The following is a 15970-nucleotide window of genomic DNA, read 5'->3' as shown; positions in this document are numbered from 1 at the left end:
TTCAATGTCGCCCCGTCCAAAACCAGAAAACGGAATATCAGGAAGACATGCCATAATTCAGTAGAGCCCCTGTGGCCAACCCCGGTTCTTTGCCTGTCAGAGTGCGACTCTTCGATCCGTTATCCGTTAAGCCTGGCACACACTACAGGATATTTGGCCCAAAGTTCCCGACTTGTTAATGCATGACTTCATGAGATTATACGATATGAATCCAATGGGCAATATAAGTGGATCTGCACGGCACAGTGATCACTCAGTTTCACTTTATTATTCCTCACTGCTCTTCTTTAACTTTATATTTTCCACCAAGTTGTGTTGAGGCCGTTTCCTCTGTGTGAATGTATTGTGTGTTAAAATATTAATTCATCACCGTGACGGCAGAGTAGATGTGTGTTCCATAAATCTATGTTTCTACAGTAATATCAGACATGACCATTATTATTGACATTATTACAGATCAAGCCTAATGGAACTAAACAGTCCTGGAACATTTCAAGAACAAAAACAAAAACATCCTTAAAAGCCTCGGTGACAAGGATTTATTTTATTATGTCAAAAAGATCGATCTAAAAACGCTGTCCCCGCTGCGCTCCGAGTACCCCGAGTGGGCAGTACAATCCTTAACCCACCAATCAGGATATTGTAAAAATAGGCAGATCATTTTCCAAGAGATCTGATTGGTCAGGAGACGATACTTGCAAGCTGCGTGGAAGAGAAGGAAATATTAGACAAAGAAAACCTCATTGAAACAGAAAGATATTCTGAACTGCCTGCCTCCCGCCGCTGAGCGATGGTACAGCACACATTAGCATGTTCATACAGCGTGAGTTAGCATGTTAGCTTGTCAACATAACACACATTAGCCACTGTCGGCTAGGGTTGGTCCTGTAACCCTAACCCTAGAGTGGGATCAAAAGTGGGCGGGACCCGGCTAATTAGCCAGTGATCTGTAACCCTAGCCCCCCCTTTAGCCCCCCCCCCCCCCCCCCCAAATATCAGCTCAATTGAACAAACTTTGTTAGCATGCTAACTAGCATGCTAGGCTAGTACCTGTTATCGACCTGAAAATCACACAGGTGTCCCTCCCTCCAGCTCCTCCTCCTTCTCTCATCTCCTCCTCTCCTCCCTGCTCCTCCTCCTCCCCGTCCTGCTGCTCCACCTCTCTTTCCAGCTTTTCTTCCTCCTCTTCCTGCTTCTCCTCCTCCTCCTCCTGCTTCTCTTCCTGCTCTTCCTGCTTCTCCTCCTCCTCCTCCTTCTCTTCCTCCTCTTCCTGCTTCTCCTCCTCCTCCTCCTCTTCCTGCTCTTCCTGCTTCTCCTCCTCCTCCTCCTTCTCTTCCTGCTCTTCCTGCTTCGCCTCCTCCTCCTCCTGCTTCTCTTCCTGCTCTTCCTGCTTCGCCTCCTCCTCCTCCTGCTTCTCTTCCTGCTCTTCCTGCTTCTCCTCCTCCTCCTCCTTCTCTTCCTGCTCTTCCTGCTTCTCCTCCTCCTCTCATTTCCTCCTCTCCCTCCAGCTCCTCTTCGTCCTCCTCCCTGCTCCTCCTCCTCCTCCCCGTCCTGCTGCTCCTCCTCTCCATCAAGCCCCCCACCTTACTCTGCACCTCCTCCTCTCTTCCCTGTAGAACATAACTGATTAGCAGAGCGTGTGTGTGTGTGTGTGTGTGTGTGTGTGTGTGTGTGTGTGTGTGTGTGTGTGTGTGTGTGTGTGTGTGTGTGTGTGTGTGTGTGTGTGTGTGTGTGTGTGTGTGTGTGTGTGTGTGTGTGTGTGTGTAAGCCCACATGTGTATGAAGTGTCTTTATATAGCACCCCGGTCTCTGACCCCCCCCCCCCCCCCCCCCCCCGTTTGCGCAGACGATGCTAATGCTAATGAGCTGCTCTATGAAACAATTCTATCTTCAAATTGTAAATGAGCTAATCCCACTCTTCTTCTGAATCACTTTTCTTCATATCTAATATGTGACATATAACAGAATTTGCTCATTGAAACATAATTGATCCCATTTCAATTGGTTTTGTGCGATCTGTATATTGTGACTGAGCAGCCCTGTTGATTCCGTAGCGTCTCATTGAACCAGGGTGATGGTTCCTGGTCTTCAATGATACTCGTTGGATCTGTTCCAGTCTTGTGGTACAAAGTGCTCTTACAGGGCAGTACAGGTTGAGGGGGGTGGTTTAGCTTGTGGAAGTAGATAGTTCTTGAGCTTAATTAAGATCTATAAAATTTGGTTATTTTAATTTGCTTTCACGTTTTTAGACTAAACTGTAAAGGAAGCCTAAGGTGGAGGTCACAGGACTTAAAAAGATGATGCATTATTTCCTCAGTGCCTCCGTCCTGGATCGGCTAAATGCTCTCCTGGAGCCCGGTGGGTCACTTACCATCAACGAGCGTGGTGTCATAGATGGGAAGACCCCCAGAATCAGCCCACACCCTAACTTCAGGTAGTATGATGTAATCCTGGCTGGACCTGCAGTTGTTGAAGTTCTAAAGGAATTCTTTACTCAGCTGATTGGGCTTTGCAGGTTGTTCCTGACCATGGACCCGGTGCATGGGGAGCTCTCCCGAGCCATGAGGAACCGTGGGGTGGAGATCTACATCCCAGGGGAACATGAGGGGGTCTGCTGGGACGCACTGGACCTCAAGATGCTGCTTCACACTGCCGGGGTGACCGGGGACTGTGTGTGTGACCTTCTGATTGAAATACATAAAGGCATCAAGTCGGCCATCTGGGGTGAGCCTCCTCAAGAGGAAGATGAATCAGTTCACTGTCAGTCTGAGTATTTATGAGAAACTCTTTGTCCCTCAGATTCCCCTGCCTCTTCTATGGCCTCCCTCCTCCATGCTGCCACCCTGCTGTCCTGCCAGCTGCAGAGAGGGGTAGATTTACCCAGCGCCCTGCAGCATGCCTGTGGAGAGGCCTACTCTCTGTGCCAGCGCTCCACTGTCAACCAAAAGGTACTGTCATCCAGGACCAGGACCCTGTTTCCTCTTCAAATAAATGTGCTGTCACTGAATGAAGCAAGCAACACCTCTATGCTGATGACACACTACTGTCTATCGCTCAGTGACTCAGAGACGACACCACTTTCAATAAGATATACAAGCGTCAAGCTGAAAACGTCTTAGAACCAGTGAGGTGGCAGAAGACTGTTCACCATCTTTGTAGGTTTAATCATTCTGTTTAGAGCCTGAGTGGACCAGTTTCAGGTTCAGACTTTTACCACAATTGTTACTCAAGGACACAAGCCATGTCCTTTTGAATATTTGATACTGTACTTAATGGCATCTGGTACATTGGACCCTTCTTTGGTACCGTGGTGTACAGACAGGGGAAGGAAGCTGCATGCCATGAAGAGTGAGATTGTATTGTTTAGCATATAGAATGTATAAGGTTGTAAAATCCTGATCTGATATTTAAGTGCAGCTTATATGCTGATCGTAATACTTCCATCCAACACTTACATTTCATTGTGTTAGACCTGCCGCATGTTTTTTTTTATGGTTTACAAAAATAAGTGAAGGGCTCGTTTTACCTTCATTCAGTAGTTAAAAACGAATCACAACTTCTCTCAGTGCTGTTTTGTCACATTGAACAGAGAAAATCTCACTCAAAGGAGTTCAAACAGTTTCACCTCAACAGTGACCAGGAACGAAATTCAAAAACACAAATCAAACACGTCACAATCTCATTTTGGAGTGTCTGAACCAGCTTCCTTAGAGCAGAGACAGCAACCGCAGTCCATTCCTGTCAGTCAGGACCTCATTTGTATCAGGAAACTGATGATCCTCCGTTTTTAGAGGAAATGTTCACTAGTCTTTAGATTCAGATGCTTTGAAACTCCCTGACAGGACTTTTCCACAGACAGAGGATGAATCAAACTCCTCCTCCTCCTCCTCTTCCTCCCCCTTCACCTCCATGTCATTTTCCTCTTCCTCCTCTTCCTCCCCCTCCTCCACATCATTTTCCTCTTCCTCTTCCTCCTCCTCCTCTTGCAGAAAGCCCAGCAGCTCATTGAGCAGCAGCTCTCGGTCCTGGACTCGGAGAACTGGGGCAGCGGTCTGCTGTGTGCCGGAGTCTGGCCTGACGGCTTCCCATCCGCCCTCCTGTCCACTGAGGACTCCTGCTTCTCCACTGTCCTGCGGGACGGACAGGTCCTCTCATTCTGTCTCAACACGCTCAGTCTGCAGGGCAAACGGTGAGTCAATAATGTCAGAAAGGCCTGAAAATAACAAATAGAGCTGCTGAACAGCTTCAGACTCCTGAAAGAAATAAAGAGTCAATGAATTGAATATTTCCATTTGGAAAAACTTTGTCATATTGGTTGGGGTGACTGTGGGTCAGTGGCAGATTGGGTCGTCGCTCAAATCCTGCTCTATTCAAGTCATCGTCGTCGTGTCCTTGGGCAAGGCACTTTACCCACATTGCCTCGTATGAATGGTGCATGAATGTTGGTGGTCGGAGGGGCTGTAGGCGTGAAATGGCAGCCGGGGCTACAGCGTAGCTTAGCACCACCAGTGTGACTGGTGTGAATAAATAATGGTTTCTGTATGCGCTGTGAGTCAAATATATAAATCCAAGCCATTATTATCATATGTAGAATCATCTTTGGTGGCTGTGTTGAGCTGGTGTCTTCAGGACTACTCTAGTAATCCAGGTATTGTCGTGTCCTCATACTCATGAAGTAGCAGGAATGTCAGCCGTGTTTTTGTACTCACAGCTAATCAGATTGTACCTTCTTCATTGTCGAGGCAACAGTAGTTATTTGTTGCAGTGATGGAAGTAGAAGTTTAGTTAACCACTTCATTAAGCAGCTTTATAAGCAGTTTGGATGCTCTGTGGAGAAAATGCATCATCAAATGTTGAGCGATGTGAAGTTGCACAGATCAAACCAGATGGGAAATAATCAAAGTAGTGAATCTTATTTCACTTCATTTATTCAACATTATGGCTACCAGGTGAGCAAGACACAGTAAATATCAAAGTGCTCACTGTAACAATGGTGACCATCAGAAAGTGCATGAAAACTGAGTATTTAAGAGAAATATCGCTGTGTTCATTCTATTTTCAGTAATCAGATGGCTATCATTGTCTTATTATGCCATTTACATGATCACCTAATGTAATAAGCTTATATCTGTAGGAATGAAATAATAAACAGGTTTTTAGTTTGCATGTAAACAGCTTCAGAGATCCTTTTCTCTCCGACACTGTCAAGACTTGATATTTAATGAACATATAACATTGGGTGTTTGTGTGCAGGAGTCGTCCGCTGAGGCTGAGCGACCTGCAGAGGGCGCTGCACAGCAGCGGTGCTCATGAAGGAGGACTGTTCTCTGGAGAAGTGGTGGACCTGGAGGACGGAGATGCAGTGAAGCTTGTCCCCACAGCGGTGAGGCTGCTGACGGAAAGAGCGTCTCATGGAGACTGGGCCCTCCGCAGCAGCTGGCTCTCACATCTGGGCAAGAGCTACAAACACACCCCGGGTGGGTACACACACACACACGCACACGCACACACACACACACACACTACCTAAAGTGGTCTGAAAATGTCAAAGAATTTAGTTTTATATAAATCTCAATCTCCTTATCAAAAATCCATATTTCCATCCATATTCTCACAAATATCTTTGCAGTTTCCACTCTTTCTCACACTTTTTCTGACGTAGGGCCAGCTCTACGACTCATTTGGCATTACGGCTGCTCCATATATTCTGGATTTACTGCCATTGCAACATTAACCGTCACAAATCTATTGAGGAAAATGACAAAAAATAACCCCGCAAACAACTGGTCTGCTTCAGAATTACTATTCTCCTCCAGAACCCAAGAAAAGACGACCTTCATTTGGTTTGGTTTGCTTTCAAGCTGCACGTCTGAGGGAGGACAAACCGCCTGGACAACGTCACATAACTAGAAAAGGCTGCTGGTTTGGGGGCGCTATCGCCTGAAACAAACACTGACCAGAGAGGAAGAAAACTTCAGGTTAAGCAGTTAACCCCGGTTCTCTGAAACATGAATGAGGTATCTCACTATGGGACACGTCCTCTGCACTTGTCCCCGGAAGCAATATTCCATTACGCCGGTCCTGACTGGCAGACAGACGGGACGTTAGGTCCCAGGGGCAGGATTTCCTCGGCCAGCTTCATCTCCTGAGCCTCAGTAAACACACCACTTCCTGGCTCCAGGCTGGAGGGTGTTCTGGCCGAGTTGTTCCATCACTACTGGATCAATGGTCCACTTGCACATGCACAGTGGCATGATGGTAATTCTACTGGGACAAACTGCCTGAAAGACATTGCTACAGACATTTAAGTGAGGTTGAGCATTTTGCCCTGCAGCTGAGTTCATCGCATTGACATTTTTCATCAGATTAATCTTGATTAATCTGATTAATTATTGCTTTAATTTTGACAGCCCTAGATTATTGCAGATCATATTTTTATTGCACTCAACATCATGGTGTGTTGACCTGATACACATTGCCTGCTATATGCACCGTATGCCCACACAGGGGTACCAGAAACAAAGCCCAGGCAGGAGAAAGAGCACTGTTGTTTAAAATAACAAGACAAAGCAGACATCAACAAATCATTTCATGATGGTAGCACCAGGAAAACATGTCCAGCTGATGTCCTGCTGATGTCCTGCTGATGTCCTGTTGGTGTCCTGCTGATGTCCTGCTGATGTCCTGTTGGTGTCCTGTTGGTGTCCTGCTGATGTCCTGCTGATGTCCTGCTGATGTCCTGCTGATGTCCTGTTGGTGTCCTGCTGGTGTCCTGTTGGTGTCCTGCTGATGTCCTGCTGATGTCCTGCTGATGTCCTGCTGATGTCCTGCTGATGTCCTGTTGGTGTCCTGCTGGTGTCCTGTTGGTGTCCTGCTGGCTTCCAGCCGGCATTCCACTGATATCCTGTCACATTACCTGACTCCTCTGCGGTCCCTCCTCCTGCAGACTCGGCTCTGGTCCAGGTAGAGGCAGGGAACAGGGCTCTGAAGGCCGTCTTCTCCAGCAAACTCTCAGCCAAGGGAAAGTCCCTGACGGAGCTGCTCCAGCCGCACAGCACAGGTAAACTTTGATAAATCCACTTCTGCTGGAAACTTTGTGACTGGAAGAGTTGTGAGATTCCGTCTTTGCACTGGAGGGAAGATGAAACCTATGAAGTTTGTAAACCTTTTTGAGTTTTCACACAAACTCTTGTAACACGTGTTGCATCCATGCTGTGACCATCACTTCAAGTTGTAATTATGATGCATTGGAAATTGTTTTTGATTTTGAAATAAATGATAAAACAGTCATCGATGGTCCTTTCTATTGACAGCTGCTGCATATGAGCTTAAGATAAAATTTGAAGTTGTCCTTGGAGTTTGGGGTGTGTGGCCACATGTTGCCATGTCTGATGGAAGCTGCTGTGTGTGCAGATGAGTACCGCATTCTGGTGGACATGCGCTGGAACAAGCAGTATCTAGACATCTTGGCCAACAAGTGTAACTTTGAGGACGAGGAGCGGTACATGGAGTTCCTGGAGGCTCTGAATGCTGTTGCCAACAGGTAAAGTGGAGTTGTTGTGAACAGAGTTGAAATGGATGTGGTTTCTAACACTCTGTCTGTGCAGGATTGTTCTGATGATGGACAGAGAGGAGAGATCTGTGATCTGCTCGTGTGCCATCAACGTGTCTGCTCAGAACTCGGCTCTGAGGATAGCCACTGCCTTCAGTAAAGGTACACACAGCTCACTGCCCGTGGCTGTGGCCAATTCTTTCATTGGAGTGAGCAATCAAGCACTTTAAAACGAGGAACCTTAACTATTAGCGCTGTATTACAGGCTCTGCCTGGAAATCATTTTACTAAAGTAAAAGCACTTCAGAGGAGCCAGATTTAATTTCAGTCTTCGTCTTTGTGCTATGCTATTGTTTTTAAATGTCTGTAACCAGTGGTGGCTGATCAATAGAGGGCGCCGGGGCACCGCTCCCCCTGGTGGAATCAAGAGGAAGGTTTTTTTTAATTATATAATATATAAATAGACTGTAATACTATGTATGGGGGAGGGTGTGGGGGTGGGGTGTGGAGGCGGGGCTTAGTAGTGATCTCACCAGTTACTGATTAACACCAGAGCGACTGACAGAAAACTAAACCAATCAGCTTCATTTCATGTTGAGACTTGGGGTACTCTTCAATGGCCCCTGGCCAGAGCTGCTCAGTGATTGGCTTAGAGTCCGTTCTGGTTTGTTCTGGTGTTTGGAACTATGAGATGTTGAGATGAAGACGACAAGCGGTGAATTATTAACTCTGTCACTTCTCTTCTAATTCACTGTTTGAAAGGAGAAGTTTGGATGAAAAGCTGCAGGTCAGGTTCAACTTTCTCCAGTTTACTGATTTTTTTTGAGGGTTTTTTTTAAGAGAGAGGAATTGATGTGATGTTTGAAAATATACCTGATATACCTTTAGTTTTCCATAAACTCAGACTAACTGTCATTTCCAGTAAACCAGCAACAAAACCTTCATTTTCTAAAAGGGATTAATGAAGCTTCTGCTTCTATTTGTTCACACGTATGTTAATAAGAGTCTTAATAAGTGTCTCTGTTCAATCGCCCTTAAATGTTTCTGGAGGGGTTAATAATGAGGAGCCCCACCTAAGAAATGTATCACCAGCCGCCACCGTCTGTAACCCTGTATATTTGTCTTTTATGTTTGGGACAACAGATGCAAATTATCCTTGTGCTGAATCCGCCTTCTTTACTGCAACCTTGTGTAAACTCATGAGACTGTATGTTCAGAATTATGCACTGACCTGTCCAACAAATTTAGAAATAATCAAAAGACTGTTTCCTCACAGGTATGGTGGACATCGGCCACCTGCCTCACCCGGTGCTGATGCACCTGCGCACCTTCTTCGACCTGTGGGACTCCTTCATCCTGCAGGCCGTGCAGGCCGGGCAGCCCAACATCTCCGACCACATTATGTTTGAGGTCAGTGCTGCTGGGTACTGTGACGAGAAGATTAACAGCGACATCACGGCTCTCTGCTAATGCGACCCTGGTAAATGAGCCTGTGTGTGTATGTGTGTGTGTGTGTGTGCGCGCAGATCCTGCAGCTGCTGCAGTGGCTGGATCGTTTCTGGGACGTGTGCATCTCGCTGCCAGCCGACTCTCAGGGCGTCTCTGTGCTTTCGCTGCACTGGCAGTGGGTGCAGAAGCACCTCATCCTGCGGCTGCCTCAGCTGCTGCTGGGAGACACCTCCTCCAACGTCGAGTAAAGATTCCTTCTGCTCTGACTGAACCTGCTCACCTGTCCTCATTACACCTGTTGACTCTGGTACTGTCTGTGTTGTAGTGGTCTCCAGGAGCTGCAGGTGGTCTCTGCAGCCATCCAGACTGTGCTGTCCACCCCGGTGTCTGTTTCCACGGCTCTGAAGGACATTCAGAAAACCCTGGGGAAAGCTCTTCCCTTCAAGGTAAACCTGCTCTTCCAGACTAGCCCCAGCACCAGAAAAGATGTCGTCCTCTCAGTGCGTGTGACCTCTGTGTCTTCCTCAGCTGGAGTCAGTAGCTGAGTGTGCGGCCCGGCTCAGGCGGCTCAGTAAAGCTCTGGACGTGAGCGACGTGAGGCTGGACGGCAGCACCGGCTCCTGGAAGCAGGAGCTGCTCCGACTGCAGGGCGCTGCACTGGGGCTGGACGTCAAGGAGGGCCTGCTGGAGGCCTGGGGGCTGGTTCTGCTGGCCAACAACCAGCTGGACCCACACCAGTCCGGTGAGTCGGGACTGCAAATATCACATGCAACTCCTCACATTACACATAAAAGCCCAGGAGAGGCCTCTGCAGCCAGGTTACCGTTCAACAAGCTGTAAGGAAATACACTTTCCTGTTTAGATTGATGGATTTGTCTTCCTTTGTGCTCCTGTCAGGTGTGCTGGACCGGTTGGTGTCCAGTGTGGATCACCAGCAGAGTCACATGACCGCCAGGGGGCTTCTAGAAATCTGCTCCATGTCTGAGGACCCGGCAGACGGACCCGGCGAGGCCCGAGAGGAGCTGCAGCAGCTGAGCCGACGGGCCCAACTGTGGCCCCTGATGGAGCAGCTGGCGGTTCTGAACCAGCTGCGACTCAGCACAGACCTGCTGCACCTCGCTCTGTCTCCTGGGTAACACCTCCGTCCCTCCTCAGACAGTACTCACACAGCACACTCAGGCAACACACTCCTCTCTTGAGGGGCCTTTTCTCTAAAACAGGGACGACACATATTAATGAACATATACATAGAAATATGCAAGATTATAGCCAACTGCTCATTTCTATCTTTAGAACCTTCGGCAGGTTGATGCCAACAACATAAGATAATAAAATCAATAAAACAACAGTAATAACAAATAGAACAATTTGCCTTCATGGCCAGAATGAGCAGGAGGAGGAATTACAGAGAGAGGAAAACGTGTTCTTGAAAACACAATCGGACAGAAAGCCCCAACAATGAAGCAGTACAGTGGACCATCAATCATACAGGCCGAGGCTCGGGGACCAAACCTAGTTCACTAGTGTTAAATGCTAAAATTAGATATCAAAGAGCTGATTAAAGTGCAGAGTGCTGCGTGATAAAGTGTTTGATGCGTAATTATATTGCAGATTGCGCAGTCAATATAAAGTGCTGTTTTAGGTGCACAATACTCAATACATATTACATAATGACATTATTGTCATAATGACAATAAGACCAACGAGTAAGACAACATATATTCGCTGCCCAGTCGTAGAAGCAGAAATTAAGCAGTCCCAAGCCTCCATGGTTTTTTGATTTTTGAAGATGAACTTTACTTAGTCGATTCCATATCTAGGATGATATAACTGAGTCTAATGAATCAAAGAAGGATTTAGGGATACATTTTGGTATGGATTGAAAGAAATAAAGGCATTTTGAGAGAGTTAATTCAGCCCACCAGGGTTGTGGATAGAGGTGACCACTGTGTAAGGCATAGTTTCACATTGTTTAACAGAGTGATGAAGTTCTATTTGAAGAGAGACTTGAGTTTTCTCGTAACTGTAATACCAAGGGAGGTGAATTGATTTTCCACTATGTTGAAGGAAAGTTTGTATAATCTAATGCTGATGCTGCTTCATTCATAGGGAAAAGTTAATTCTTGTGCAGGTTTAATTTACATCCAGAGATCTGACCAAACTGCTTTAAGTAGTGACATTATAGCAGGTAAAGAGGTGTCAAGGTTTGCTACAAAGAGCGGAAAATCATCTGCGTAGAGAGACAATCTGTGTTCAGCTCCCATTCTCCTAATCCCTGACAATTCCTTGCAACTCCGGAGTGCAGCCGCTAGTGGCTCTATGGCCAGATCAAAAAGTAGTGGGCTCAGAGGGCATCCTTGTATGTATGTACGTGTACTCCGTTCCAGAGTGAAAGGTTCTGATGTTTACCTTTCTTTAAGATAACAGTGATACAGGCTCCGTTGAATGATACTGGAAAGTTACCTTGCTTAAATGAATCCCAGAGTAACCGAAGAGGTGAGAGGAAAAGTTTCTGAAAGTGTCGTTAATTTTAGAATAATCAAATGTTGAATCGCCATTTTCCATTTTCATTTTTGTAATGAACTGTTTAGCCTTGAATCCTCTCAGCTGATTGGATAGCATTTTGCCAGATTTGTCACTATGGATGAAGAATTGACTTTGACTCTTTAAAAGTTTCCGTTCAATATGATGAGTCGAGAGGAGGTCAAATTTGGTTTGTTGTTCCACACGCTTTTTATACAGTTCAGGAGCACTATTTTGAGAGTATTGCAAATCAGTTTCTTTTATTTGATTGGCGAGTTGTTGTCGCTCCTTGTTCACCTTTCTTTTCATATTCACTGTATAAGAGGTCATTTGTCCTCTGAGGTACGCTTTGAGTGCATCTCAGACCACCAGGCTGGAGGATTCAGGAGTTGTGTTTGTATCGATGAAGAAGGTCATCTGCTCCTCCATAAATTGAACTAAATCAGCATCAGACAGTAGGGTTGAGTTAAAGCGCCAGTGTCTTCTTGTTTGAGGTAGGTCAGGGAGAGTCAGAGACTTTGTGACAGGGGTATGATCTGATATCACTATACTCTGATAGTCACAAGAACTGACAGACGGGAGCAGTTGTCATAAGGAAATAGTCAATTCTTGAAAAGGTATGGTGTACCTGAGAGAAGAAGGAGTATTCTCTTTTGTGTGGATTAAGGCGTCCATACGTCCAAAATTCCATAGTTGGATATAAAGTTCAGAAAAAAAAAATGTCAGCAGCTTTCACTTGTCTGCTCATCATACTACAACACTGCAATGAAACTCTGCCCAACCATCAAAGGTGTCCTGCAGCGTAAAGTGAAGATCAGTGACCTTTTTAGGTCCTTTTGAAGTGTCTGTCCTTGCTTTATGAGCGGTATGTAATATGCAGACGGTCCCTGCACACCGGCCTCTCAGCCAGCTGCTCATAGAGAACAATGTGATTTCTGCTGCTCCAGAGACGGATACTTTTATAAAAATGAGCTAGTAGCATATTGCCCATTGCACAGCGATAGGACAGGGGCACTGTTTGTGTGATGTTTCTTTAGAGTTAGTGATGGCCGAGTCCGAATCTGTGAATATCTTTCCAACTTTACTGAAGCCCTGTTTGCATGAGAAACGTAGTGGGCTGCCCACAAACATTTTCATATGTTGAGTTTAAAAGTTCTTCTGTGTGCATTTTGCTGTAGAACCCAGTAACGATGAGCCTGATCTGTCTGTGGCTCATGAACTGAAGACTTTTTGTGTTGTGGTGCAGCGACCAGGAGGCGGAGGACTGCCTACGGCGGGAGCTCTCCAGACACCTGAGGTTCTGCCTCCAGTCCACGCCGCTCAACGTGAGCCAGCTGCAGCCGCTGTGGTTCCTTCTCAGCAGCGACAGGGTCAGTGAACCCACAGAAACTCCACTAAACACAATCAAAGTGCACAAGTTGAGTGGATTTTGCCTCTCTGCCCCTCAGCCTGCAGAGGAGCTGCCCCTGGTGTGGTGCGAGCTGCTGACAGAGGCTTTGGCCGCACTGTGGACCTGCAGCACCACCTCGGACCCCGATCGCTGGCTGAAGTGGAACCCCCTGAGTCCAGAACCCGAGGCAGGCCCCAAGCTTCACCTCGGAGCCGAAAACATGGTATTGACTCAACGATCTCCCATCAGCCCCTGCTCCCCTGTGCTTCTCCTAACTGTGAGGGCTGTTCCCCAGGGTCCCGCCATGCTGAGCAGAGCCGTGTGGTCGCACTGCATGCTGGGAGTGCTCGGCAGCAGCGAGGGCAGTGCCTGGTGGGGGGAGCCTGCAGTGGCCCTCCTCTCCCTGTCCCGGGTGTCCCTGGGGGAGTGGAAGGAGAGAATGCTGCAGCTGCAGGACGTCTCGGCTGTGCTGTGGGACAACATGGCCATCCCGGCGATGGCTGAGTTCAGGTACGTCCACCGCCGCGGACAGTACGGTTAAAATGTAGGCGGCGTAGTGAACATTGCTGGCCGATTAAAGCCTTGAGCCTCCTTTCTCCATGACACCGCTTAAATTTCTCCTTGTCAACATCAGCGTCCTGCTGAATGTCCTCCTGTTACTGAGAGGAGCGTCTGCACCTCGATGGAAGGCCGCGGTGCTGTGGAGCGCCGACATTTCAATAAACCAGTTAACAAAACAACCAGTGAGCACAAAGCAGCAGATTTAAACAACAAAGGGAGGGTTTATGGCCGAGGAAATATTTAAATATTGCAGGCTTGTCCAGAATAACGATGGTCACTGACCAATCAGCAGACGGCTGAGTTGTCGGTCCTCCTCACAGACCCTTCCTCACTGCTCGGTACCTCAACGGAGCGGTGACGAAAAATGTAAGCTGTGGTTATGGTTTGTTCCGTACCATCCACAACTTTTGTCAGTGGGACCGCATGAAGACCCGTCCTGCCCTGTTCCATCCTGGAACAAACAGCACGGTGGAACCGCGGCTAAAGAGCTCCCCCTGCTGGTAACAGGACCAGGTTCAATCCAAGCAGAGCTTTGAGATGTGCACAGAAAGTATTAGAAAAGTACTTTATTTGGAAAAAGAGCTGAAGCAGCCAGAAAAAGTTCAAATGGATAAAGCTGCTGAAGACGAAGTAGCAAGAGAAAATTGCTCAGAGGACAGAGATTTCTTAATGAGGTAAAATGGCAAAGCTGGACTGAACTAAGTAAAGAGCGAAATCCAAAGAAAAGGCAAATAGAAAAACCAACAGTCAAAATGGCTAAAAAGGATCAAACGGCAATAAATGGTAAAACAGCTCAACAAGAATAAAAAGCTAATGTTGGTAAAACTGCTAAAATGACTACCAACGTTTGATGAAAGCAAAAATCAAGAACCCCCTAGAGGCCTAGTGTATGTACTACATCCCCTGAAGCCTCGTGGTGAGCCGTGTTCATGGTGACGTGGCCGTGGAGAAAAATGATGGTTTTAGCTCGTGTGGACAGGGCCTAAAACTCAATGCAGACTAACGGAAATTTAAATGTATATTTTCAAGGTAAACCTTTTTTTTTCTCTCTTTGCGGCCCGGTACCAAATGATTCTGGGACCGGTACCAGTCTGCAGCCTGGGGATTGGGGTCCCCTACCAGTTCTCCTCCTTTGACCCATCCTAGTGAGCGGTAGTGGTGAGCGGCCATCACGGCTCTCGGGGAGCAGCTGAGACGTTGATCACCCGTCGGCTGTGATCGTTGACTCAGCGTCACTCAGTTAAACTGCCCGTGTCACTCCTCAAAGCTCTGCTGGACATTCTAACACACTTCAATGAACGTCTGCTTCACACTCACTCAGCAGGTCTCAGGTCATCGAGTCTCAGAACCTGCAGGGCATTGTTCATTTTCATTTAGTCTATTTTTAGTCTCGTCAAGCTTAAGTCAATAAAGTCTTGTATTATTAGTCAAGTAAAGTAAAATAAAAATGAATAAGAGTTTTTAAAAAATTCCAACTAAGGACATACTGAATTAAATCTAAAAGAACTCTGTACTTTGCTGTTTCATAGGGAGAAACAGATTAAGCTGCTTCAGTAGACGATTTAGGAAATTCAAAGAGTTACTGTCCAAGTTAGAATTTTAAACATTTCAGAAAAGTCTAAGAAAAGGCGCGTCATGTTCATCTGTACGTTGACTTCAGGATGACTGGCCAGTAAATGCTGTTTGAAATTGGTTGTTTCCTCGTTAGTGACATGGTGGCAAACTGTTGTTAACTCGGTGAAATGTGTCCAAACATCAGCTCTTCTTTGTCTTCTAACTGTGGACATTTTGTTGGGAGTTTCCTTTCAAGTATTCCGACGTTACCGGCGGGCAAGTCGCTCAAACTAGCATGGAAACCTTTTAACCTCTGATTGGAGAACTCCGCCTCTCTCTCCGCCCCTCTCTCCTCCCCTCTCTCCGCCCCTCTCTCCGCCCCTCTCTCCTCCCCTCTCTCCACCTCTCTCTCCGCCCCTCTCTCCTCCCCTCTCTCCTCCCCTCTCTCTCCCCCCCCTCTCTCCTCCCCTCTCTCTCCGCCCCCCTCTCTCCGCCTCTCTCTCCACCCCTCTCTCCGTCCCTCTCTCTCCTCCCCTCTCTCCTCCCCTCTCTCTCCTCCCCTCTCTCCGCCCCTCTCTCCACCTCTCTCTCCTCCCCTCTCTCTCCTCCCCTCTCTCTCCGCCCCCCTCTCTCCGCCCCCCTCTCTCCGCCCCTCTCTCTCCTCCCCTCTCTCCTCCCCTCTCTCTCCTCCCCTCTCTCCTCCCCTCTCTCTCCTCCCCTCTCTCTCCTCCCCTCTCTCCGCCCCTCTCTCCTCCCCTCTCTCCACCTCTCTCTCCACCTCTCTCTCAGCCCCTCTCTCCTCCCCTCTCTCCTCCCCTCTCTCTCCGCCCCCCTCTCTCCGCCCCTCTCTCCTCCCCTCTCTCTCCATCCCTCTCCCCCTCTCTCTCCTCCCCTCTCTCTCCTCCCCTCTCTCTCCATCCCTCTCCCCCTCTCTCTCCTCC

The 15970-nt window shown here is 47.5% G+C and overlaps 1 protein-coding gene across 1 annotated transcript in view; it reads left to right on the top strand.

The window, feature by feature from the left end:
- The window catches only part of mdn1 (midasin AAA ATPase 1), a 97976-nt gene that overhangs the window by 49426 nt on the left and 32580 nt on the right, over window positions 1-15970 (top strand). The window contains exons 45-60 of the mRNA XM_080490977.1: window positions 2318-2434; window positions 2516-2724; window positions 2800-2948; window positions 3990-4189; window positions 5254-5477; window positions 6947-7060; window positions 7414-7543; window positions 7608-7714; window positions 8829-8962; window positions 9079-9245; window positions 9327-9447; window positions 9530-9743; window positions 9899-10133; window positions 12771-12894; window positions 12973-13137; window positions 13210-13424. Coding sequence (XP_080347103.1) covers window positions 2318-2434; window positions 2516-2724; window positions 2800-2948; window positions 3990-4189; window positions 5254-5477; window positions 6947-7060; window positions 7414-7543; window positions 7608-7714; window positions 8829-8962; window positions 9079-9245; window positions 9327-9447; window positions 9530-9743; window positions 9899-10133; window positions 12771-12894; window positions 12973-13137; window positions 13210-13424 — 2625 coding nt within the window. The remainder of the gene's footprint in view (window positions 1-2317; window positions 2435-2515; window positions 2725-2799; window positions 2949-3989; window positions 4190-5253; window positions 5478-6946; window positions 7061-7413; window positions 7544-7607; window positions 7715-8828; window positions 8963-9078; window positions 9246-9326; window positions 9448-9529; window positions 9744-9898; window positions 10134-12770; window positions 12895-12972; window positions 13138-13209; window positions 13425-15970) is intronic.

This window comes from Lipophrys pholis (assembly GCF_963383615.2).
Source record: "Lipophrys pholis genome assembly, chromosome: 21".
Classification (NCBI taxonomy): Eukaryota; Metazoa; Chordata; class Actinopteri; order Blenniiformes; family Blenniidae; genus Lipophrys; species Lipophrys pholis.
This window is presented reverse-complemented; position numbering and strand designations above follow the sequence as displayed.